The 1068-nt window shown below is 31.3% G+C and overlaps 1 protein-coding gene across 1 annotated transcript in view; it reads right to left on the bottom strand.

The window, feature by feature from the left end:
* The window catches only part of LOC103603700 (target of Nesh-SH3-like), a gene marked incomplete at both ends in the record, with an annotated part of 140689 nt that overhangs the window by 81223 nt on the left and 58398 nt on the right, over positions 1-1068 (bottom strand). Inside the window, 1 exon segment of the mRNA XM_008588272.1 lies at positions 960-1008. Coding sequence (XP_008586494.1) covers positions 960-1008 — 49 coding nt within the window.

Raw genomic sequence — 1068 nt, 5'->3', positions numbered from 1 at the left:
AAAAAAATTTAGGAATCAGTAAGATTGAAGTCATAATCAGTAATAATCAGTAATATCAGCAATAATGTGAAGTCATTTATACTGGGAAAGTCCTGATCTAAGTTTTGTTAATTAATTGAAAGCAACTCAGTAGGTTGGCTACACAGCCAACAGAAGGATTGCCTGTGCCTTTAAGTAACGAAAGGCTGTTATTCCATCATTAAATGTTCTTTCAAATTAGCAGAAAATTTCCTTCCTATCTTCCTATCTCCATTCCCTGCAGCCTGACCTTTCCCCAAGTCATTAAGAACTAGCACAAAATGGGGCAATGGCCAAGTAATAAAAAAAAAATTAGAAAACATATATTCTGAAAGCAAAGAATCTTTGGGTAATTCCAATGCTAACTGACACTGTTCTGAGAGTGAAACATTGTATTTTCTTAAAATGAAGAACTATTTTAAGGGCTCCATCTATTCTACCACAAAACTTTCTGGAAATAATGGAATCATTTTAATAGTTGGAAAAACTAAAAGCCCAAACAAAAACAACTGGACACTGAAATGCAATTAGACATTATAATTCTTGAAACCTGGACATCTTTACTTTCTCTAAAGTGACCACGAACTCAGCACGGTTTTCATTTTTGTTAATCCAAATATCCTATTAGTGGTTTTCTCCATGAGTGCTAACTTAATCTGAGCAAAGCCTCAAATATTTAACTAACCTTTAAAAATTTAATACTTGCTATGTTTGCTTTGTCCCTAGTTGAAGAAGGCTTGGTATATTGGTACAAGACCCAAAATTATCTATTCATTTCTAATTTACTAGACCATACTAGTTTCTTCACACTTTTTCTGAAAACAACAATAAAAAATTTGAAATTTTTTTATTTGAAAATTAAATTTGAAATTTAATTATTTTAGTTAAAAAGTGAATTAAAAATAGTTCTAAACACTTATTATCCAGAACAGACAAATTACCTTGCTTGATGATTGTTATTGGGATTAGCTTCTTTGGGACATATGCTGGCTGAAAAGAGAGGGAGAAAGTCAGCTTTTGAGTCAGTGTCAATAACTTTTTTTTTTTTTT

Source organism: Galeopterus variegatus, unplaced genomic scaffold (genome assembly GCF_000696425.1).
Source record: "Galeopterus variegatus unplaced genomic scaffold, G_variegatus-3.0.2 Scaffold4753, whole genome shotgun sequence".
Classification (NCBI taxonomy): Eukaryota; Metazoa; Chordata; class Mammalia; order Dermoptera; family Cynocephalidae; genus Galeopterus; species Galeopterus variegatus.
The sequence above is the reverse complement of the archived record's forward strand: the minus strand, read 5'-3'. Positions and strand labels throughout refer to the sequence as shown.